Source organism: Aphelocoma coerulescens, chromosome 1 (assembly GCF_041296385.1).
Source record: "Aphelocoma coerulescens isolate FSJ_1873_10779 chromosome 1, UR_Acoe_1.0, whole genome shotgun sequence".
NCBI lineage: Eukaryota > Metazoa > Chordata > Aves > Passeriformes > Corvidae > Aphelocoma > Aphelocoma coerulescens.
This window is the reverse complement of record NC_091013.1, coordinates 69,601,550-69,626,382: the sequence shown is the minus strand read 5'-3', so window position 1 is coordinate 69,626,382 and position 24,833 is coordinate 69,601,550. Positions and strand designations below refer to the sequence as shown.

The 24,833-nt window shown below is 35.1% G+C and overlaps 1 protein-coding gene across 8 annotated transcripts in view; it reads left to right on the top strand.

Moving 5' to 3' along the window:
* Positions 1 to 24,833, top strand: part of NBEA (neurobeachin) — a 467,531-nt gene that overhangs the window by 278,028 nt on the left and 164,670 nt on the right. For all 8 annotated transcript variants that reach the window (XM_069012126.1, XM_069012137.1, XM_069012124.1 and 5 more), the window contains one exon: positions 5,031 to 5,155. In XM_069012126.1, coding sequence (XP_068868227.1) covers positions 5,031 to 5,155 — 125 coding nt within the window. The remainder of the gene's footprint in view (positions 1 to 5,030; positions 5,156 to 24,833) is intronic.

Here is a 24,833-nt window from a genome sequence, read left to right as displayed (position 1 = left end):
TTTTATTTGTAGCAAATTCTCTGTTGTCTCAGCTTTGTCCTTCATTATTAATGCAAGACCATCAGTAACATGATCATGGGAGAGAAACTCTTGGCAGTTCTCTTTCTGCTTTTCAAAGGTGACTCCTCTGCTCCTATTCTGATGATCAGTACTAGTGTTTGCTGTTGGTTTGAGTTTCTCTGTGCTCTATTTCATCCTTATTTCAAAGTCCAAATGGAAACCCTTCCCCTTTTTTACCATCTTGTTCAATTTTCATGACATTAGGGTTTTGTCAGATTCTCATTTTTATTCCCTGTGTTTATATTTCCGATTTTTAATATTATTTACAGTTACTGTATCTATTGCAACAACACTTCTGAACCTTATTTGCTCTTTTGTTGTTACAGAAGACTTCTGCTATTTGGATCTTCTGGCAAATAAATGTATATTTTGGCTTTTTGGATAAGTATTTTTGTGGGTTTTGTATTTCAAGTTTTCTTTTACTTACTTTTTTTTTTTTAAATGTCATTCATTTTCTGTTCTTTATATTACATTAGGGGAATGCTTTATACTTTCCAAATATACATATTTTTTTCCTAATTACTCAAAACACAGTCATAATTCCAAACTGTGAAAAGAATAATTTTTCTTTTTCAAAATATGTCACATGAAAGCAACCAGGACTAATTCTTGAAATTATAGATCATCAATTCCTCGCCTTTTCTAGTATTTTCCCAGTATTACAAAGGCTAAGGATTCTCTGAGATCCTTCCAGTTCTGTGACCCACCTCTTTTTCAAAACAACTTTTTCCCCTTCCCCCATGCCTGCAGGCTTGTTCCTCTTCATTAATATATTCAAACTTAATCTCTTCCATCTGGCAGCCCATTCTTTGGGCTGCAGTCTGAAGATCTTTTATGGACATGTACTGCTACTCTCCACTATTTATGTTTGCCACTAGTTGCTGTAGCTGTAGGTGACATATAGCAAACTGCACCTTGTAGATGAACAGGAGCTGGCTTTCACAGCCATGCAGCTGCTGTCGCAGATGCTAAATGCCCACAGGATGGGCAAAGATTTACAGTTTAGGACAACTAGTATTCATAAGTCCAAGAAAAAACCCTTCCCATGCACTTCATTGCAGCTATGGCCATAGGAGTTAACAGAAAATCTTTTCAAAAAGATTGCTGTTTAAATGTTCAAGCTTTGGAGATGTGAAAAGGCAGGGAGAACTTTGCTGTGCAGGCTGACTTGATGTTCCTCTTAATTGTTTTGGTGGCAGAGCACTGCACAGTTTCTCCTCCGAGGGGGTAATTGAGCTACCTGAAACACTTCAGTCTATCTCAATAATCTTTTTCTCCATATACATGGATGGTGTGTGTGGTATGTAAAGAATATTATGGAGAATTCTGGGCATATCTGAGTTTTAGAGCAACCTGCACTTGAGAGACTTCAAAGCTCTTTGCTCCAACTTATCCAAGTCCACCTTGGCTACCCGGGTCAGCATAATACCTCTTTGTCTTTCCGTCCCATGCTGGCCAAGAAAAATTTATTTAAAGTAGGAGAACATACACATCAAGCTGTCAAGTGGGCACCAGTGATGACAGTGGCAGTGAAACAAAATTTTTAATCCTCCAATGCACAGTACAATAGGTCTTGTTCCATTAAAACATGTACTTTATTTTTCTGTAGTAACTATATGAAATACTGCACATCTGAAATTCGGGATTAATTTACAACATGCACACCATTCCAAATAATTTTTTTCATTGTTAGTAGCCTTGTAGTATTACTAGTTTCATGCCAGTTCTCATTATGATGAGAAAGGCTTATATTGGATTATACTGTAGTTTGTAAGGAAATTATCTTTGACAGTTTGACTCATCATGCAGACTTCTTTGGGTCGTGTGTTTTAGGGTGCATGTTAAATAACTGTTCAGTTGAAGGGATATAGATATATTTATCTTTTCTTAAAAGTCTTTAGAAGTAGCTCATAAATGATGCTATAAACTTTTAGTTCTTAAAAAAAATTCCTTACATTGTGCTTAATATGCACTTCTTCATTCAAACAAGCCTCATTCAAAATGTCACTTGACTGGTATAAAATATGGAGGAATAAGAAATTATGTGTAATCTAGTTGGCTGTGGAAATAAGGATTATTAATAATATACATTATTAAGAAAAGTAAAGCTTATTGAAATATTGTACTTGTCACAGAAATAAATTACTAAAATTACTTGATTTAGTCAAGTCACTTCTGGGAAAAAGGCATTGTAGGAGAAAGAGATATGTGCAATTTGCAGACATGCTCTCTTCTAGGACTGACTTGTGCCTAGTACAGTGTTAGAAAATACAGTTCTGCTTAATTTACAGCCACCATTTAAAACTACCTAACAGCTACCTAAATTCCTGAAAAATCTTAAAGCCTGAGTAAAATATGCAGGATTAGAACATAAGTATTTCTAAAGTACTTTAATCTATGGGCTAGACAATTTAACACTAATTCGGTCCATAGAGCTGGACTTCTAAAGCAGGTTAAATTCTTCGTTCTAGGCTGGAACTGGTGCCACAGTCTTCTACTTACTAGTATTTTTAATCTAATCTAGAGATGTAATAATATAACATTTTAGGAAAATCACACAGGGTTTTTTTGCCTGTTATTCAAATGATGAAACTCAATCATTCAAAACTTTCTGTAAGTATAGCCATTATCTTTTGAAGTCTGCTTTCTTTCAAACAACAGGGTAGGAAAAGTATCTTGTCTTTTTGTTAATGATGTTGCTCAAAGAGTCAAAAATAAATCTTAGATCAACTAGTTAAGATTCAGAAACCTTTTCTTTAGGGTTGAGATACCATCTTCCAGTACCTGGAAGTGTGTAGTAACATTGTGGGATAGACTTCTGTAGAAAACTGTAGGAAGAAACTTCAGTTCTGTTTTTAAAAGTCATATAATTTGTGATTAGAAATGACATTTCTGTTCTTTTTTCTCAAAACTTTAATTTTTTACCATTATTACATATTTCAAGCTTCAGTCCCTGGTGAACTTATAATGTTTTTTCAGATCTGCAAAATAGACTTAATCCTGTGACAATTTCATCACTTCCACACTTAGCACTTCATTAAAATAGTGGCTTTAAAATCTGGTTTACTTTAAACTGAGAATATACAGTATTCTTCAGACTGATTAATCAAAGTAATGAATTACCAGATTAAACACAGAACAAAAGAAAAACGTAGTTTTTAGTCTCTGTATATTTCTTAATTTCATAAAGTTTTTCATTCTTATATAGTTAAATCATTCTTATCAATGTAAGGGTCTTTTTTTTTATTGTCAATACATGTAGTTTCAGAGAACTGTTATTTTTAAAAGGATTTCATTAATATTTTTACTTCTGTCTTATCATGACTTACTTTTCAATGGAATTAAGAAGGGAAGGTTCCTCACCTTTCAAAAAACCACTGAAGTTTCCTCCTCACTGCTTGTAAATAAGTAAAATGCCTGTTCTGCAAGGCAGCAATAAAAGTAGGACCTTCATGCAGACTTAAGGAGCATATAATGAAAATGCAGAATACAAAAAACACCATCATTGACTAAAATTTATAGTGTGCTGTTTCTGAAAATTTGTTAGTGGCTAGAAGGTAGGGCGCTAGATCCACTCCCCTTGATGCTCTGCCCTGGAACTGATCCAGGTCTCATGACAGCAGTTAGTAAAGTTGGACAATAACTAATGAAAGCATCAAAAAAGTGCTTAAGCGGACTGTAAAGAATGAAAAGGTCTGTTCTATGTTAGCATATTTCTACTTTTCTTCTGGAAATGGCTACCAGCATATAACTTCTCAAAATTAAGGCAATATAGAAATCAGTGGCGGAAGTAATAACTAGAAAAATCTAGCAAAAATGTAGTCCATACTCACGAGTACTGTAAACTTTTCTCTTTTTTTTTTTTTTCTTTTTTTTATTTGCCTTTTGTTCATGCACCTCCAGGGTATTACAGATAGGTTGAAAATTACTGGTTTAAAGCAGTGGTTCCCTAGCTGGGGTCGGCAAGGTCATGGCCTGCAGGATAATTTTAAGTGCATAGTGTGTCCAATCATGATTTTGGTGACAAGGATGCATCCACAAACATTTTGGGTTCTTCCTAGTGATCCAAAAAGCTTTTAAAATATTGGATTAGAATGCAGCTTTGCTCAAATATCTTATAAAAAAGATGCGGGAGGTTTGTGCCAATTAGGTCAAGAAGTTGTCTGAAAGTGGAGCTGGTCAGTTCTTTAGAACCAAAGTTGAATACCAGATGATTATATATATGTACTTTTTGGCTTTAGTATAGATTAACAATGGCTTATATCATTCTACAGGAGTTTAATATTCTTTTGAATGTAAAAAGGCAATGTAACACAAAGATGGCCATGGTTGTTAATGGCTTTTATTAGCTGGGAGCTATAAAATCATCCTAGTACTCTGTTAGTGCTGGAATAATAATTTACCAAGACAATTACCACATGGTGGAACTTTTTTTCTGCTCTAATTCAGTGTTATTAATAATGAATAAAATTGCAATTTTCTCAGGTTGCTAGGGGCAGTGGGGAATTATTTCAATGAATATTTCAACACATTAGTTTAATCATAGTTCCACAAAATTCAAGTGGGCAATATTTTATACTTTTAAGTTCAGTCTGCTAAGGGACCATAGTCATTAAATTGCAAACTATTTGCACTGAGGTCCATTCTATGATTTACAAGCCTTGTTAAAAACACTGTAAAAGAAAGCAAGCTGTGCCATTAATACTTGTAATTTGATGCTGCATTTGTTAATGGGTTCAGTGTGATTAATGTTTTTAGCAGCAGGCAGAACATTTTGAGACAGGCAGTGCTGGGGTTTATAAACATAAATGCATGTAAAGAAAGGCTAGAATATTGTAAGTTTTCGTGATACATGTTTTTACAAGAATGTATTCCTGAAATGGGAAAGCAGCAGTGAAATTATACTATAATGTATGTAAATACAGTTCAAGCTGTGGTAGGTGCTGATGTGTGTGTTCTTTATTTTCCAGCCAACTGCATGACTTCTGGCGCTTGGATTACTGGGAAGATGATTTGCGCCGACGGAGGCGATTTGTTCGCAATGCTTTTGGGTCTACTCATGCTGATGCTCTCCTAAAAGCTGCTGTGGAATATGGTCAGTATCAACTCAGCTTAAAAATATAGCTCATGATGCTTTCTTGATGTCTATGAATGCCTGAGAATCATGTCCCTTCTTTTTCAAGGACAGTGCTGAGAATTCCTAGAACAACATATTCTTAGAAAAAGAATTCTTTCAATTCTTACACTTTAGTGAACCAGAAGACTTGAGCTTGTGAGCTGTTAAATTCCCTGATCCCCAAGGGAGTCACATTATACTTCTTTAGCATTCCCAAATGCTAGTTTTGAGACACTGGTAAAAGCAACTGAACTTGTCTCTCTGGAGTGACTGAATGAAATAGGTCATTAAACTAATGTGTCATAATAGTTCCATTGGAGATATTTTGTGAATAAGGAATTTAAAAATATCAGAAATTTTATCCTAGAATGCATAATTTCAGCCAAAAGTATTTTTTCTGCAAATCATGAAATGCATAAGCACTTGTTAACAATAATAATTTTTAAGGATAACTTGTGATTTGAATAGTAAACTGAACACATAGAAGCTTCAGTCTTAGAAACTGAAGAATTAGATGATGTTTGATTTTCATGGAGATGTAGCTGCAGTAGAAAAGAGAAATGAGGAACATGCTTGCAAATTCCTTTGTAACATGTAAAAGGTTCATATGTTTGTGACTTCTGTACAGCAGACTGAACGTGAATACACCAAAAATCTAAAGTGAATTTATTTCTCAGGTTTAAGCTGGGATACCTCTCTAGCATATCAAAGACAGGAGTTTTTTAAAGAATATTGTGATGGGTTTCTGTTCTTTTTTTTTTTTTTTTTAATCTGTAATGGTGAAAAGAAAATACTGTGGTTCTTTAGCATTTAGGAGTAAAAAATTGAAGTAATCATTCACAAAGCAAGCTGAACCTTTCATCTGATGTTTGACCAAAGGCTAATGTTGCCAAAAGTTCCGAATATGATAGATATAAAGCTAACTCTGTGTGACCTACACTTTTCACCAACTTTGCGGTTGTTGAGGCAAATAGCTGGGATCCAAACAAGGTTAGACATATGAATTAATATCTCTGTGTGCAGTTATACTAGCAAGTGTAACTTAATCCTTACTTAAAGGTGAAGGCTATCATGTGCAAGGCTTCAAGTCATAAACTGTCCTTAAGCTGGGTTAAGAAAGCCATTTCCCCCATTAGTGTAGGGTGTTTCATATTTGACAAAGGGTTATTTTCTCCACATTCTTTCAAAAGATCAAGATAGAGATATTATGAGAGTGAGGTACAAAACTTTGCTAATTGCCGTGTTGCTTTTGAAAGGCAAATAATCACCAAAACCATGGACTTTATATGTATATAACACCTGTTAGTGCGTTCAGCATACAGGAAAATTAAAACTCAGATGTCTACACAGATGGTGCACACCAAACTTAGTGGTTACATAAAAATTAACAACAGGCTGAAGTTTTCAGAATTAAAAAAAAATTCTAGCTTTTCATATATGTATTAAAATTAACATGGAATTTTAAACCATCATGCATTAAAGTATTCATGGATTCTATCTAGATGTATTTACTTTTCAGAGGCTTAAACCTTTCAGTTTTAATACTGAAAATTTTAGCTGACCTTTCTCTGTAAGAAAACATCCTTAACACTGATGTTATTTTTATGCCTCTTGATGTTACTAATGAGTTGAATAATTTATGAGGTTGTCATGTGAAAAGGATTTGGTGCAGTTTGATGTACTTCTAGCCTCTGGTGTTGGAATGTGATTAATAAAGAGCTAGAGGCAGATTTTTTTTTTTTTTTCCTAAAGGGCTTAACATTCATTGTAGTTGGTTTTTTACTGGCTTTATTTTGATAATTTTGTTTGGAATGGTTTGATGGTAAAATGCCCCCAGCTTCCAAAACTGAACATGACATCACACTACAGAAAGAATTTAAAGCATTAAAAAAAAAATCAAACTGCATAGTTTTCCAATGGATTTTATTTCCTGATCTCAGGTAGTTTGTTTGTGAGAAATAAAGTATTCACCAAAGCAAAATTTGTTGGGCTTTTGTTTCAACTTTTCATCTTGGCTGATACCTCTAGCACAAGTAAAGCTGTTTTGAGCATCAGTAAAAGAGTGGAAGCATCCTACAAGTGTTTGTTATCTACATTGACTGTCCGTTATCATTTAGGATTCTGTGCATAAATATTGCAATGGAGGAATGTTTAGTCAAAGCCTAAGTCAGCAAGCTCCTCAGTGTCTACGATCAAAGGCATCAACTTAAATAAGTCTGATCAGGCATTGCAGAAGAGGGCAGCCAGTTTCAGCTGAACAAAAATCACAGAGCAAAGATGACAAAATTAATCAGTCATTTCTTTGGCAGTAAGTAATAAGATATGCTGAGGATTGCAGATGAGAGAATTATCAGATTCCTTGGAGACGTGCCAGCTTAACACCTGATTTATCTGAGCTTGTGCACCCATCAAGATATGACCTTGATAGATAAAAAAGTGCTTTACAGCTACTCTAGTATTAAATCATATTTGATGTTGGATGTATGGATACTGTAATTATATTTATATTTACAGTCATTAAGGAAGAGTGTTGGAAATGAAAACTATGTCTATGATCTATATGTTTGTTTTAGAGAAGTGAAAGCAGATGTTAAATTCTACCTTGAAGGCCTAAAAAGAGAAGTGTTAATTTTAGATGATAGTGACTACTTCCTGTAGGAAACATTCAATGTTATCTACTACTGGGAAAAAGTATTCTCTCAAAAAATTTCTGCCACAATGAAGTTTAGATTTAACTACAGTCTGTTAGTCAGTTCTGGTATGCATGTTTGGATCTCCATGTTTCATAAAGTATAATATGCATGCATATATGTATGTGTATGTGCATATGTGTACATATGAATATATATTCAAAGTACCTGACAAGTAAAAAATATTGCAATGGGAAATTATAACATATTTCTATGCTAATATAAAACTGTGTGAAAAACTGTGACATATTCCTATGGCTATATACTTAGCTGTCCTTTGAGACTGCATCTCAGTCCTAGCAGCATTTACAGGAGATTGTCTAGAGAATTTTTCCTTCTGGATTAGTCTCCTCCATTTCTAAGATTTTGATATTAGGCACTGGATTTGTTTGTAATCTGTTAAAATTACTTTCATATCCAGATTTAAAATGCAAACATAATTAGTTCAGCATTGTATCTTCTGTGCCCTTTTGTTTTAGTTAAATTTTTACTTGATTCAAAATACAGATTCATTTCTCCCTTTTGTGTAGTTGAAGGGATGCTAGTTACTGCAGTATTGAAGTGCAAGCTGTAATAGAACTTGAATTGCCTGGAACTTTCAGTAGAGTTTTAATTTTATAATGTCAATAACTTAAACAGTTCTTATTCTAAGTTTAGATGGAATTTCAATGTAAATAAGTAAATTGTTACTGAAAAGAAAGAAAGAAGAAAGAAAAGATTATATAAATGATTATACACCCTACTTTTCTTCTCCAAATTCTACTATGATAGATATGTGAAATATGCAGATATGACCCAATTCACAGAGATTCTGTACATGTGGTGAAAGAACTGTCTCTTCTAGTTAATCACCTTAACAGTTTACAGTCATTGGAGATTAGCATAGATGAGACACTACTGTACCACCCTGCTAGTGAGACAGAATACTGGTCCACAAAGGTCAACTTAAGAGTAAAACAGTTACTTTATTAAGATTTGGTCCTTCAGCCTTTAAAAATTGTGGCCCACAAACAACTTGTACATAGAGGGAGTACAAGAAAGGCCACATTTTCTAGTCTACACTGGAGTAAATGAGCATGAACTCAGTGCTCACATTCTAAACATATGTGTGTGTAAGCTGGTCAAATATATCTAGGGTATATGCTCAAGAATATTTAGCATGCTAAGCTGATTAGTGTGACAGTTCCTAAATGCTTAGAATGAAAAAGAAAAGAAAAAGGAAAAAAAAAAGAAAACTACCTTCATAATGTAATACGTTCAGGTTTTGAAACAAAGCCACAGATATGTCTTATATGTGCAATACAGCCACATATGGCTTTTGAACTTGCATATGTGTGGATATCTAATTAGCAACCTTGCTTCAAGGGCAGTTCTAGCTGAAGCAGGCTGTGTATGGCTCCTTCTGGCACTTGTCATTAGTGCTCTAAGTTTCACCAAATACTGTGTTTGCTCATCACTAGAAATAAATTTTCATTACACAAACACACTTCAGAAGCATCAGGTTTGGAAATCTGGAATGACCAAATCTGAAATCTTTTTTCATGAGAGCAGATGAATTTTGATGGACCTTCAAAGAATGGCAGGAAGGATTCCTTCAGTCTGCTGAAGGACCAGAGTATTTAGCTTCAAGCAAGCACTGCCTTAGAAGCAAGGCTGTGGGGGGTCCTGCTATGAAAATGAGGGTCTGAAATCCATGAGAACTCATACTCAAACAAGGGACTGTTTTCAGAATGGGGCATCTGGTTGTCTCAGAGACCCTAAAGGAAGATTCAATTCTTTCAAGGTCCTCAATGTTAGAGAAATACCCCAAGATGAAATTTCAGAAACTCTAGCTCTAGAGCAACTCCACAGTGCTGAAAAGTCCAAAGCAGTTGATTTCCACTGCTCCTGAGTTCCATCTCATGAACTGCTGGGCCCCCTGCCTTCTGCAGACAGTGTTAGAACAAGATGGAGGAGTGTCCAGAGAAATTGGTAAGAATATACGCACCAGATGTTCTAGAAAGATAAGCCAGTGTTTTACAAACAAACTTACCTGACCTTTTCAACTGATAAGACATTTGAAGAAATCAGAATGTCCCATGAACTGGAGATGCTCAATTTCATCATCTCTGTCCAGAAGCTTTGCTGTAAAATCAGTGCCTTATTCTAGGAAGTCTGAATGTGCACCTAAAAGCTACTCTTCATTTCCATCCCACATTTCAGGTTCTATACTTTGATATGTTAGGTTGTTGACACTAATGACATTGCTAAAAATCTAAAGGTGTCTTTTGTTGGTGAAAATACTATCATTTTTGCAACAAATTCAAGACTGCCTGTCAAAGTTACTGTATAAATCATATATATCTAAAAGAGTTGATTTGCCTTTTACTCAGCTTCATAAAGTTCTCAGATGTCATTATCCTATACCTTATCTTTTTTTCTGTGCATGTTGAAAATGCCCAGTGTATTTCCAGAACAGTTTCAACAACACTGATTTCTGAACCAACCATAAGAAAACGTATTTTTTTCAGTAACTGATTCAAAACTGAAAGCAAGTTGAAGACATCTGATAGTGAATCATTACTTATCAGAGTTTTGCTAGCAGGACAACTAGGGGCATAAAACCCAGTTACTTTCCTAGGTGTATCGACAGTGAAAGCATTGCATGTGTACCATGTGAGAGATTAAAGATCAAATTATGCTTTCAGTTTTGTCTCTGAAATACTGCTTTTTTATATCTGTATGAATAGTTTTGTTGTCAAGGTTGAGTTTTATAGATCCTTTTGTTGGGTTCTTTTACATTTACTTCTAAAATGATCCAGACATCTTCTGGTTGCCAGTAACAGGATAAAAGGCAACAGGAACAAACTAGTTTTTACTGTCGTGGTGGTCAAACAATGGACAGATTGTCCAGAGATGATGTGTGGTCTCCATCCTTGGAAATACTGAAAACCAAAAAGTATTTATACACAACTATGTAGCCCCCTTGAGTCTTCTCAAGACAAACAAAGACTATCTACAGAATATCTGGATGGATTTAGTAGTAAATGTAAAAGAGTATCTTTGTCTCTCTTCTACTGGGGAGCCCAGAACTGGATGCAGAAATCCAGGTGTGACCTCACCAAGGCTTAGCACAGGAGGATTACCTTCCCCAATCTACTGGCAATACTCTGCCTCATGCAGCCCAGGATAACATTCCCCATTGTGTGAACCCAGAGTGCAGAGAATATTTCTCTGCCTGTTTTGAAGAATTTTACCCCCCTGAACAACACAGCTTTTGACCTCTGTCCGTGGAAAAAACTCCCTACTCTTAGAGAAGAACTAGAAACTACACAGGTGTAAATTAGGTGATAGACTACTATGTAAGATTGTCACAGGGTGAAAAATTTAGAGGTTTTGGGTTTGTTAATGTAGTAAATAGATAAAAGCAAAAAACATCAAAATGGAGGATTGTTGTTGTTCTCCAAACCTTCTTCTTCTACTACTCCATATTCTGCAGCAAAAGTAGTTTGGGATGATTGGACAAAGAAATCCGCAGTTCCTGGCTGTGTTACTAAATAATTGGTAGAAAAGTAAAAATAATGTACGTTTTTAGTAACCATTGGTTGATTTACCTTTAAAAGGGATGTTGAATCTTGATAATTTGGCTTTCTCCTGCATTCTCTGCTTTGTGCTATGTCTGGATCACACTAGTGACTCTTTTTCTCTGATAAGACTTAATAAACAACTATCTAGAAGCAGAGAAGGCTGAGAATCCCGCTTGTCTCTGGAACTCCTAGCAAGGACTTTAAAGATCTCTCCCACCAGGAGAGGCATAATTATGGCACAGTCAGTGTCACCCCATTGCTGCAAGGGCACACTGCCAGCTCATATTCAACCTGGTGTCCCTCAGGAGCCCCAGCTCCATTTTCACAGAGCTACTTTCCAGCTGGGTGACTCTCAGCATGTCCTTGGGCTTGTTCCTCCCCAGATACAGGACTTAGCACTTCTTGTTGAACTTCATGAGGTTCCTGTCAGCCCACTTCTCCAGTCTGCTGAGGTCCCTCTGGCATATCGGGCACTCCTCCCAGTTTCTTGTCATGTGCAAACTTGCTGAGGGAACTTTGCCTCATCATTAATGAAGATGGGATCAGGTATAAAATGCTTCTAATATCAATTTACTCATGTTCAGTATAATAGTTATTACTACTGAAATTGAGTTTTTTGTGGCTGCATAAACCAAGACAATATTTTTGTCTTTTTTTTCCCCCCTTAGTTAATGCACTATCCTGAAAATAAGTCACACACACACCCCACAAAATACGTTGCTCTGGGAAAATAGAGTGTGATCCTTATCTAAGATAATTTCCCAAAGTGGTATTTATTTAAGCAATGCCTTAAGTAAGAATACATAAGAGCAACTGAAGAACGAAAGCCCTTTACTAAAAAGAAACCTTGTTCCCTCACCCCATTCATGCACACTTAATTTTAGTCTGTAAGTAAACACAAGATGACCATTAATTGTAAGCAGTTTTAAGAAATAGAACTGACTTTATGGGCAGAAAAACACACATACACGATGTTCAGTGGTGAGCATTTTTGAACATGTATACAGTCATTAAATTAACCCATACCAATGCTTCTATGTGCCAAGTCCTCTTTGCTCTTTAGTCTTAATTGTGTCATGCTGCCATGTAAGACAAGCATGTGAACATTTCTGCTTCAATTGAAGCACCTAAAATGATACTTCTCCTATTACAAAACTTCCTTTCAGTACATGAACTAACTTCCACGTTGATTGTGAAATTGCTGGTGTACTCTGAATGAGTTTATATCTGAATTGTGTGCCTGAAGGAGTCACAATAATCTTTTTTTTAAGCACAACAATTTAAGATTTCCATCTATGGCCTTATAATTGTAGCCCAACAGTGCCATCCACTGCTTCTCCAAATAAACTTCCAAATATTTCATCCTCACAGGATTTTAGGGACAATATTACATGATAGTTGTGTCCTCTTAATATTTTATATGGTAATTGCAAGACACAGTTTTGTCTAAAGAAAGTCTAGAAAAAAGCTTACATTAGGTACTAATAGAAGGATCTGCAAAGTAAAATCTTAATAGTGATAATAATCTAATCTAAAATACTAGATTTAACTTGGTCTTCTTTATAACATTTGCCGCCCCACTCCCCCAGTCATAAATATGTTCTCATTAAATATATCTACTATTATGGTGATCCTTTTTCTTATAGCCCACTGTAATGTAATGAAAGGCACATTCTAGATGTAAATGGTAATGGAATTTGCTTAGGTACAGCACTGAACACTGCTGTGTTGAGTTGTACTGAGCACTCAGTGTCTGAGTTTCTGCTCTCTGACTAGGTCATGGAAATGAGTTGCAATTGCATCCTATCAGTACTTTGAAGTTTAAATATCTTCTGCCTGTTGTATGTTATTTCTAGCATAGGAATTTTTATGGCACCTTTATAATGGTTTAAGTGCAGATTCATTAAACAGTCATTTTTTTCTATTTCCCCAACTCTTGAATGTCAGAATCTCTCTCTTGACTCAAATTCAAGTTTTTCACAGAGCTAAGTAGGATATGAAAACTTTTCTCTCAAAACCTCCATACTGGGTTTCAAATGCCTATCCTCTGAGATTTCTAGGTTATCTGGCATGACCTGGGTTTTAGCTGCTGTTATAGGTCTGAGCTAATAGACTTCACTGCAGAACTTGCTGACTTTTTACCAGCAGTTAACATAACTACCTCTTTCTTCATCTGAAAGTATATGACCCCAGAATGTTCTTGAAGTAATGAAACTGGCCTGCTAAACCATTCCTAAGATCTAAAAATTGCAACCATTGTCAGTGTTAGAATTCTAGCTGCATTTTTCTCCCTTCTACAGTTAAATTTTCGTGTAGAAAGAATGCACAATATCTGTCTGTTCTGCCAAATGAAAGTAAATTATTTACTAAACCCAGTAAATTCCTATGATGAGAAATGTTTTCAAACCCTTGTGAACAATGTATTTGTTCTGTTTATTCATTTCTATACCTATTTGACAAAGAAATAGAAGTTCTTGACCCATGAATATTCAGTGAATCTCATAGAAACATTTCAGAAGAATATTCTGTCAGTGGAAGTCTAATAATAGTCCTTCAGAGTCCTTCAAAGCTGAGTGAATGTAGGTCTTGGGACTCAGGTTTTAACATGTGCTTTTCTAATCTCCTATTTTCTATGCTTTAAAACTCTGTATTAAGGAGTAACAGCACTTTAAAAATCTTCTTTGGCTATAGTTAAAACCACAAAATATTCCTTTTCTAAATTTTCTCCACTCTTCTTATTCTTGATATCGTCTTCACTGCAGGATTCCATTCTCCACTTTGTATGTAAGTGGAAATATATATCATTTGTGTTTTCTGAAGACTTGGCTAGGACAGCATGCCAAGCACATGGCTGGAATGGAGGGACATTATTTCAACAGTGCTCCAACCTTTGCAGCCTATAATTAGGAGATCATACTGTGGATTTAAAAAGATTTTACTGTCACACTCCTTCTGACGGTCAATAGGAGACATGACAGGCTTTTAGGCAATGGGCCCAGGTTTTTGTGAGCCTCTGGGCTACCTGCAAGTGTTAAATCAACAGAAGAAGATTGTGGGAATCTCTTCAGTATGGGTGATTCCCTGTCTTTCCAGAAAAGGAAACAGGTATGTATAGGTTTTGAAAATAAAGGAATTCATTTTCAGAGACAATAGATATTTTAAGATGCCTAAGTATTTTTACTCATGTTTTTACATTGCAATACTTAACATTTATCACATAAAATCTATTTCTATTATATCACATGAGAATTCTTGTAGACATTTTATGTAAAGAATAAGATTTGTATACAAGAAACGAAGATTTAAGTATATGTGCAATGGCTATTCCATATCCTTACAAGCAGAGGAATTCTTCAATACCAATTATGTTGTGTGTTTCATTATTTTATAATGTTAAATTAGAAATACACACAAAAAGTACCAGTGTAACAAAATAAACTGGATTTTCTTGTGAGTTTCAGTGTGATGCAAGTTACAGGGAGGGATGAGGAAGCACCTTGTGAAAGTACTGTATCAAATACATTTAATGGAAAAGTTCTCGAATACACTACTAACCAGCATAAGGAAAACCCCATGTTAAAAATTCTATCAGCCAGTATCTTATGCATGTTTCCAGTTGTTTACTTTTCTTTCTCATATCATGTGCATTACATCATGACATGACTTTTTTCTTATCCTTACAGTGTGCCTAAAGAGTAGATCTCCTAATGTGCTTGTGTAACACCCTGAACACCATCTACAATATATATACTTTCACAGCTGAAAGAACTGTCCATAATACTCAAAAAAGTGTTTTTCTGGTGTCTCTTTTGCTGTATAGCACAAATCATTCAATCCTATGCCCTTAAAAAGCTGATCACATTGTCTAAATAGCATCTCAGCTCTCATCTAAATGGAAAATAATGTTGCTAGTGCTTTCAAATTTAACATAAGCATAGAAATTTTGCAAGTATCTCTGCAGTTGCATGTAAGATTTGTGGTTTCTTGTAATATTTGTGAAGCAGAATGAAAGAAGTCACAGACCCCACATGGCAGCTTAATGGAAGGTGAAATAAAATACTTGTCTCCTTTTTTCTTTACTGCTTACTGATGCTAAGATTTCTGTGGGTTAGCTCTCCTTAATACACACTCAGGCCTTCTACCTGGGACAGGGATTGCTGTTCACCCATTCCAATTATCTCATTGAGCTGTTTTAGTGATAGACCCTCAGAATCTGCTTTATCTCTGATGTCTTGTGTACTCTTCCACTTTTCATGTGCTGGTTTTCATGAAAAAAGATGTTCTATAACTGCAAATATTCTTGTTTAAAATAAAAATTTAAAAATAAGTGATAATTCTGAAAAAATAAAAAAAAGCAACAAACAAACACAAAAAGTGTAGAGTAAAATTCTGTTCCAAATCAAGGAAATAGCAAAGCTTTGATTTTCATTTGATAAAAAATTGCTATCTGGGTAGATAACTTTGATAGGTAACTACTATTGCTAGATAATTTCTACTTTGGAGGAGCTTATGTATTTACAGAAGCCTGGCCCACACAGAAGTGCTGTCTGCTGCTACTAGAGTGTAGTCCCTTAGCAGCTCTAGGATTTAAACACAAATACCCCAGTGTTAGAGCCACGATGAAGCATATCCTGTTGGTCCTGCCCTTTGTCTGGTGTTGCTATAGGCATTGATCTATGCTGAAATAGAAGCAATTCTTCCCACCAGTTACTTTAGCTGCTGACATGAAAATATGTAAACCAGTTCTGAAGATGTGGTGATCTACGTGAGGATAAAATTGAACTTGTACAGATAAAAACCACAGTGCAGCACTCTGAACCAGCAGGAACTGTACAGCAAAAGGCTGCACAAAGTAAATCTAGAAAGTAAATCTAGATGTTCTAATGACATTTTTATATTGACAAATGTATTATTTATATATAACATTGACAGTCCTTTTAAGAAACATTATGTTAGGTGACATTATGTCACGTTTACGAGATTTTGTCTGTGTAAAGACTGCCTAAGATGGTTCTTCTGTGTGTCTCAGAAGAGAAGAGTTTCACTTGAAAAGATTGCCATTCCAGAAAGATAAATTTCAGATATGTTGGCAAATGGGTCTCTCAAAGCACTGATCATGCATGAGCTGTTGAGGCTGTCTTCTGTAAATAAGTAGTCTTGATAGAAATTAAAATGGTTACATAACTACTGGAATGACAATGGCTACTATAAAAAAAATTTTAAACTTACTTCCTACACCTTCATTACCTGCACTAAAAAATGGACTTTTTAGCTGTCCTATTATGTCTGTGTACAATGGCTGTTTCCAAAGAGCCAATGTTTTTTGGATCTGAGACCAAAATTTAAGTGATGAGGGGCAAAATTGCCTTCATGGCCATAGAAAGGGAGAATTTAAAAAATTGCAGATGTGTAGTATGCATTTTCTTTGTAAAACTATTCAGGTTTGGACCAGTCCCATGGTTCGGAGACTCTAATTCTTAAATGTTAGGTAAGGGTTAGAAATGCTGGGGTAGAATACCCTGGTTTGGTGTTTATTTATTATCAATAATATTATTATCATTATTTCTATTTCTATTTTTATTTTTATTTTTTATTATTATGTTTGGTGGAAATTAACAGTTTGGGAGGTAAGATCACATTTCATAGAATCATAGAATCGCTTGAGTAGAAAGGGATCTTAAAGATAACGTTGTTCCAAACCCCCATCATAGAGAGGGTTGCCACTTTTTTTTCATGGAATTTCATGAAATGCCATGCCATTTCTTACATGTCACTACATTATCAAGTGTTTGTATTTCCAAAGAGCATTTCATTTCTTTCCAAGGCTTTATCGTTGCTAGCCTTTTCAATTAGAATTTTTTTTTTTATGAACAGGAAGCAAAATGAAGGCCAGCATATGTCTGATGCAATTCCTCAGTATGGAGTGTGCCAGTTTAGAAGTCTGACAACACTGATCCTGGCTTTAGGGTCTGCAAGCAGATAGTCAGAACATGTTTTTTCCTGGAGAATGTGTGCTTAGGAACTACTCTAAAACTTTCCAGACATAATCCAGGCCTGAACGTTAAGACGTGACATAGACATATTTTTCACTTTTATGTCATCTTAAAAAGGTTTTATCAGATGCTATGTCAAAAGCATAGAGTGCCTTTTTTAGCAAATTTATTTCATTATTTCATTATCATATCATACATATTGAAATTCAATCACCTTTTGTTGCTTGCCTTATTAATTAAATTTTTCTCTTGGAATAGTTTGGGTACCCTTTTCAGTGGCCTGTCTTAAGGACCCTTTGCTTACATGTGAATATTTTGAATTAAGGATAAGTGAAATTCCTTTTTGCTGTCAAAACCAAATTGTGAAAACACATTGCATGGCTTTGAAAATCAGTACACTCTATTAGCAGACCTGTCAATATAAAAAGTGCATTCCATTTCCACCTCTTGCTCTAATAACCTTTTCTGTGTTACTCAGAGGCAGCTCACATAATCAGAGTATATTGTCAGCTTACTGGAGTTGGGGAAGCATGAAATGAAAATCGCGTTAATATTGATCCAATTCTCTTACTTGCAAGTGTCCTTGATGTCCTTTCCACTGAGCAATAACTGTTGGTGTGATGTAGATATTTTCCTCTCAGCTATTACTGTAATTTTTTAAAAATGGCTAAAAACACACCTAGGAAAATTTTATTGCTCTTAATTATTCTTCTTGTGTATCATCTTTGCCTGTTGAAATTATCCACAGCAGAATTTGGTTTCTTTCTGCAATTTATCAAACTACAGTATATGCCAAAATGCTGCCCTTCAAACTATCAGGGATTTGTAAAGGTTGTCAGTCATGAAATATGAATCCATTCCTCCATGTACAAGTTACAGTGGCAAACTACATCTTAACCCAAATATAAACATTTGACTGTTGTTAGTTCCCATTAGAGGGACTTCCTCTGGTTCCAGTCAGAATGGGGACTGCCTTTCAGGAACCTGAAATTCATTGGAACATTTACTGGGCTGGGAATATCTGACTCTGTGTCCTGCTGGCTGCTCATGGTCAGTGCTGAATAAGTGCAGGATCCTTTCTCATATGCTCAGAAATCCTGAAATCTCAAATACATATAAGGACAATCTTGACAACTTCTGAAAATTAATTTCATGACCATTCTGCATCTCAGTTTTCCTATCTGTGAACCAAAAAAAAAATGAGTGCCCAACATGGTACTTTCATCTTTATTTTTATGTGGGACCCTTTTTATTAATATACAGCACTGTGGCTACAAGTATTTCTTGTTTACAAAGCCCTCAGCCTCATCTGAGAAACATGTTTATTTTGGCCTTGCCTGTATTCTCAGTCTCCTCATTGGCATAGTCTGTGCCAGTCTTGTTTTGCAATGTAAAATATCTGAGAATATGATAAAGGAAAACATATAAAGCAGTTTAAGCATTTATTTACAAATTACTTATATGAACAAGACCATTTGGTCAGATATTAGGTATAAAAATTGGAGAAAAATGCATGTAATGTCTATGATTAAATTTTCAGGTATTTATCCGTTATAGAAAACAAAAATGTGATTTGGTTTTACTTTTGGTGGAAGTAATTTCCAATATAAATATATGCAATTTTTAATTTCTATGCAATTTTCATAGTTTTTCTTCCTCATTTCTTCAAAGATCCTTAATAATGAAAATGTGATTTAGATTTCTCTGGTTTTTATTAAATCTATTAAAACCAGCCTTCCTTTATCAACAGTCACTTCTCTGATTCTCTGGGGAAACTAAATTATATGCCAGTCAAAGCTGCCAGTTCCAGAAACACATTGCAATTTAAATAACAACCCCAACAGACACAGGTGGGGACAGCTTATTGGAGCTGGCTGTGATATGCCAGCATTGGGCTGCTATGCAAAGCCAAAAATTTGGTCTCTAGAGCAGGCCTAGGGATAGCCACTGCACATTTCCCATGGAGTGAGTGCAGCCCAAGGAAGGCTGGCTGTGGAAGTCCTGTGGAAAGATACAAGGCTGAGATAGAGTGGTCACCATGTCGATGATTTAATCTTACTGGGTTTTGTAGAGGTCAGTTTACAGCAGGCAGCTGCTCTCCATAACTGTGACTGCTGTGAGGGTACCGGTGCCTAATCGAGTTACTGAAGATTAGCAATGAAAGCAGGGGTTTCAACTCTTAGAATATATAAAGCAGGAAGATTATCAAGCAAATCTTTTTTCTAAGTATTTTCAACTATTATTAATATTGAAGGAACAAAAAAATGTAGAAAATAGTGGTATATTTTAATTTTGTCCATAGACAAGCTTGGTTCTTCCTGTAAAAGTTGGTTTGTGCAATAAAGAAAAGACTCTCTCTCAAGAAAAAGCTTTGTTCTTTCAAACTCGGTTGATAAATTATATTTCACCTGTGATACAATTTCATGGTTCACATCATGATCTGCCAGGTAGCCTCCTGTGAGGAGCTAATTCTGAATTCCTTTATTTAGTAAAGTAGTGGAAACCACTTTATGTGATGAAAATTCAGCAAGAAAATCAGTGTTCTAGAGAGCAAAACATACTGTTAGATCTGTAAGGAGTAACAAGCAAGTTTACCCTTAAAACTTTCTGAGGAGAGCTAAGCTTCACAAAACTCTACTTTAGCCACTATAAAAGAGAGTTTTTAATTAAATGCAGCATTTTACTGTAAAGAGAACAGACTTTACTTATGTCAAATGCTCCTTTAGAAGCCACATAAAACTGTAGAAGACAGTATATGAAAAAGGTTTCTTATAGAAAAGAAGAACACCATCCCATGAAGCAGATTTCCAGATGTTTGGAAACATTAGAATTTCCTGTCAGTATATTTAGGTAACATTAAAATGAGGTTAACTTTCCATTCTGCCATCTCTCTTCAAAGATCAAAGAGCACTCACTACATAAATTGCCTTATCGGTAATTCGTTGAAGTAAACTATGGAAACAACTTTATAAGAAGCAGTAGTTTCCTTTTGTTGGCTATGGTATTACCAGGCAAACTTTTCTTAAAAATAACCATATTTTTAACCTCATTTCTTACTAAATGCAGAAAGAAATATAAAACACTATATTTGGATGTATAGTAAATGGATAGAAGAGAGAACTGGAAACTCCCTTGCTGTGTTTAACCAAATCATAATAATTAGTTTAATATCTAATGAAATATGTACATAAACATAAATTTAATCAATAATACAGTGTGTTTGTACTGCTAATTTTAAAATTTTATTTAGGGACAGTTTTTGTGGATCTTGACCCTTACAGAGTCTTTGAAATGTAGATTGAATCCCTAGAACCTGTTGTGACCTACAGAAACCAATAGGGAATTCATTGATTTAGTTGAAAATAGAGACTCAAAAATTCAGATAACATAATATAAAAAACCAACTCCACCTGCCCCTGTTTCATGAAGTATTGCCTATATTAAATACTTCTAGTGGCTGTAGCTGAAAATTAACATGAGATTCTCCTGTTCTTATTAGGGAAATTATTAGGTTTTGAGGGGTTGTGGTAATGGTTTTTGTGGTTCTTTTAGAGGGTTTTTTTGACTGCTTTATAGTTTCTGTTTAAAGAAAAGTAATGCTACTAGAAGAGAGATTAGTACATTCTTGGCAATGCTGAACAAATTTACTGGGCAGCTCATACAATCTTTCAGACATAAAAAATATGCACCCACAGATACTGAGGTTTTGTACAGGAGTGGTGGTTGGTTTCTTTGATTTCTTTTAAAGGTGAGCTGTTTGCAGTTATCCTGAAGTTACTGTAGAAAGACAGTTTGTAACATGCACATTTACAAAAATAATCAAGATTAAAACAGGTATAATGAAAGAGGGATTTTTTAACAGCTTACCTAGTCGTGTACATACATTCTCTTAAAATATGTTTAAGACAGAGCCTTTAAGATTCAAGAAAACAAGTCACCAACTTCAGCTGGCCTTCAGTGCAATCTGAGTGACTTATTTCCTTCAAAATATTTGCAAAATGTAGTTTTAAGAAACACTTAGCTGCTTACTTCAAGTCTCCTTTCCACATCCCAGTATATCTCTTAAGTCTATCCCTTAAAATATCCCTTAAGAAGGAACTTGATAAGGACAAGAACTGATAGCATCTGCCAATTCGTGCCCTCCAGTGTCACAACATTGTTTCTTGAAATGACGTCTAGTTTTGTTTTATTTTTTTCTTGTTTTAATGGCTCTGAAACATATTCTAATTAGACTTAATACAGTTTCATTTTGTGTCTTTAAAATGCAGGCTCTCTGTGTGCTAGAATTTTGGAAATGAAATGTCTGGTCATAGATTTAATTTCATAGTAATTTTGCTGAAGCTTTGGAAAAAAAACCAAGTTTTGATTTTTTTCCAACACACTGAAATATCAAATATTCATTTATTCATTTCTCCTTTTTATATCACTGTTAACAATAATAGACACAGTTTTATGTCATATAATTTTTTATTCAGTTTGTTGTCTGGTTTTAAAGAGAGGAGTTTTTCTTCTTACTCTTATTTGGAGAGTTTCTCTTGTTTTAGAACCTTTTTGAAGTCGTCTTGAAATATAAAAATAGAACATCTGTGACAGATCTGTTTTGAACATATTTCACATTTCAGGATCCAAGGAGATCTGGTGGTCTGTGGTATTAGCTTGTTAATTTCTTGATGAATGGGTAGAAAGGCCACGAAGTGCACTCAGTACAGCACGTCTTCCGAAGATAGATGATCTCAAATAAATTCTATTCCCAATCAGTTTTTGATTTGTTAGGTGTTAAACCATTTCTTTGTAAGGACAGTGTTTACAAGCCTTGTAATGAGACAGCCCTGTGAGACCTTACTCTTCTTGCTGTAATTTTGATAAATGGAACTCTAATTCATAAAGGATATAGTGATTGAAGGGCAACTCCAGGTCCCATACACATTCATTTAGATAAATGTTTGGTACAGTACAGCAAAACTAAGGTGCACTCAACAGAGTGATAAATTTTAACAACAGCCAAACCAGAGGGTTTTTTTCATCAAGAGAAAGAAGGACTATTTATTATATTTCATATAAATAAATGTATTTTTAATATTATAGACCAGAATGGATTTTATATATATTTGTCTTGTTGCTAAGCTCCAAGTTTGCCAAACTAATTTACTGCCTTCTACTCTACCATGTTTCTTACACCTGTGTCTGGCAATATTTCTGTAACCTGGTATACTCATCACAAGGGATTTAAATACCCTAAATTTCATGTTCTTTGGATGTACTTTAAATGTTAGTAATAATTTGGAGCTTGGGACTTTCTTCCTGGTAATTTTAAAAATATATTTTCATGCATAAATAATTTTCCGTAATTGTCATTAATCAGTAACTACAGAAATTATTGACTCTTCAGATTAGTACTTTTCAATTAGATAATTTGAAGATTATCACATTTTATGAAGCTCAGAAATTTACACAAAACTCATTAGAGCTACCAAAAAGGAAGAGAACAGTGCTTTGATGATTCCTTCCTCCACATGCTAATTCATTTCAGGCCTGGTCTCCTCTAGTGTCACATGCTTCACAACAGGAGTTATTACTTTTGTCAAATGATGCTAAACTCCCTTGCTGTAAATGCAAGTGTATCAAGATCCTGACCTACTGATGTAAAACGCAGAACAATTCTGATACAAAAAAACTGAAACTCTGCTGCAGCGCATTACTTTTTTGTGGGCTTTTCATAAGTCCTACCATTCTTGCTTCTTTTTATAAATAAGGAAGAAAAAAAAATACAAGCCAAACAAACAAAAGAAAAAAAGTCCCAAAGCTTATACTAATAGTGAAAACTTTTCCAACCATTAGTTAGCTGATCTGGTTTTAAATTGGGTAAATAATTACAGTTAGTTGAATTAAGTAATAACTTGTGCAAGTGATATCACAGCCTAATAACTGAACAAGCAAGACACAGTGTATTAAAATACAGCCACATTGTCTTAATCACTATCTGTATGGTCCTAATGGAGACAACAACAAACAAGAAGACTAAATATGCTGTCCCTAATTTTGAGCTTGGTAAAAAAATGGGGGTTTGCTTACTTGTTTCTCTTTACCTTTTCAGGGTTTCAAAATGGAGTTTCAGAAATAGCAATTGAGATAATAGCAATAGTATACAAAAGGTTAATGTTAGGCCATGTGAAACATGAATTATCTCAGACTGTGATGAAGCGGCATGTTAACAGTGATCTTCAAACAGAGTAAACATACCCACAGAAAGATATGCCTCCAGCATTTTTATTTATATGGTGTGACTCTCCTGTGCACAAACTAATTAAAAGACTCTAATTATAAGAGTAGGTGGTAAAATCATAACTTCTTCCCAACTGCTTGTAATAAAAAAAACAGCCTGACACATCAGTTGCATTCCATGTGTCTATCTTCCCTAACCCGTCTGCTTACTATATTCCTTTTAGTTGTCCTGTGTTAGTAGGGGGCCATGAATCTTACTGGACTTTACCTCAACATTTTGCATCTGCCATAATAGTTTTCATCCTGTTTAAGTTCAGGCATTGTGGAAGACAAACAAAATCCACATGTGCGTGGTTTTGCCTATTTTCACACTCATTCTGCAGCTTAGTAGGAAGCAAATTTCCAAATTATCCTACAAAAAAAAAGAGAGATAGTTTATGGGGTTCATTTCTTGATTGGCAGAAGTGGAGATGCCCAGATCTCGTATGGTCCTAGGTGAAGATGCAGGGTTTTCTATTTGAGAAAAAAAATAGAAATCTTTCTTGCCTGAGGCTACTGTGAGACCACAGTACTGAAAATAAAACTTAATACCTCTTCCCAGCTAAGAAAGAAATACTATGAGGAGGTCACAACAGTAACATGAAAGATATTTATGATATAAAACCTAATTATGATTCTGCCATTTGTCCACACTGGGATTTATTTTTTACATCATAAGAATAAAATCTGGCAAGTTCCAGTAAGATATTCCCAAAATGCAGTTAGATACATCTCCTGCCACAAGGAACCATCAGGCTGAATAGAAAAAGCCAACTGTAGTCGAAAAGAATGAGTATTATCCATGAAAACCTTTGGGTAATTGGCACATATCCATATACCACCATTTTTATTGTGTTGCTTAAAAACACACACACAGATGTGCACCAAAGTTCCCTTACCGTGCTTGTCTTGTTTTCAGTCTTTTCTGAATCTCTGCATAGCCTACTGTGCATCTGTGTATCGAGATAAACCAACTCCTACTTCACCATCCTATCCCTCCTATCTCAAAAGACAAAAATCCTGTGAGATTTATTTAGAGTAGGTGGCTTGCACTCTCAGGTCGGTCAGAGTCAGGGCACTGGAAATCCAAAAGAAACTCCAGATGAATTTGTTGCAGGTGGAAAACTAATGGAACAACATTGAACAC